This window comes from Eimeria mitis, genomic scaffold (assembly GCF_000499745.2).
Source record: "Eimeria mitis Houghton genomic scaffold, Emh_scaff517, whole genome shotgun sequence".
NCBI lineage: Eukaryota > Apicomplexa > Conoidasida > Eucoccidiorida > Eimeriidae > Eimeria > Eimeria mitis.
In genome coordinates, this window is record NW_013573463.1 from 7,306 (window position 1) to 7,625 (window position 320).

Here is a 320-nt window from a genome sequence, read left to right on the forward strand (position 1 = left end):
TACTGCTGCTGCTTGTTGCTGCTGCTGCTGCTGCTGCTAGTTGCTGCTGCCTCTGCCGCTGCCAGTGATTGCTGCTGCTGCTGCTGGTAGTTGCTGCTGCTGCTGCTGCTGTTGCTGCTGCTGCTGCTGCTGTTGCTGCTGTTGCTGCTGTTGCTGCTGCTGCTGACGCTACGTCGTTGCTGCTGCAGATGCAGCAGCACAGCATCTGCGTGTGCATCTTTGTTGCTGCTGTTATTACAACTACTCCTCCTCTGCTGCTGCTGCTGCTGCTGTTGCTGCTGCTGCTGCTGCTGCTGTTGCTGCTGCTGCTGCTGCTGCTG

At 58.4% G+C, this 320-nt stretch overlaps 1 protein-coding gene across 1 annotated transcript in view; it reads right to left on the reverse strand.

Moving 5' to 3' along the window:
• EMH_0014880 (leucyl-tRNA synthetase, putative) overlaps positions 1-320 on the reverse strand; it is a gene marked incomplete at both ends in the record, with an annotated part of 8,221 nt that overhangs the window by 218 nt on the left and 7,683 nt on the right. The window contains one exon of the mRNA XM_013500237.1: positions 1-182. Within this exon, the coding sequence (XP_013355691.1) occupies positions 1-182 (182 nt within the window). The remainder of the gene's footprint in view (positions 183-320) is intronic.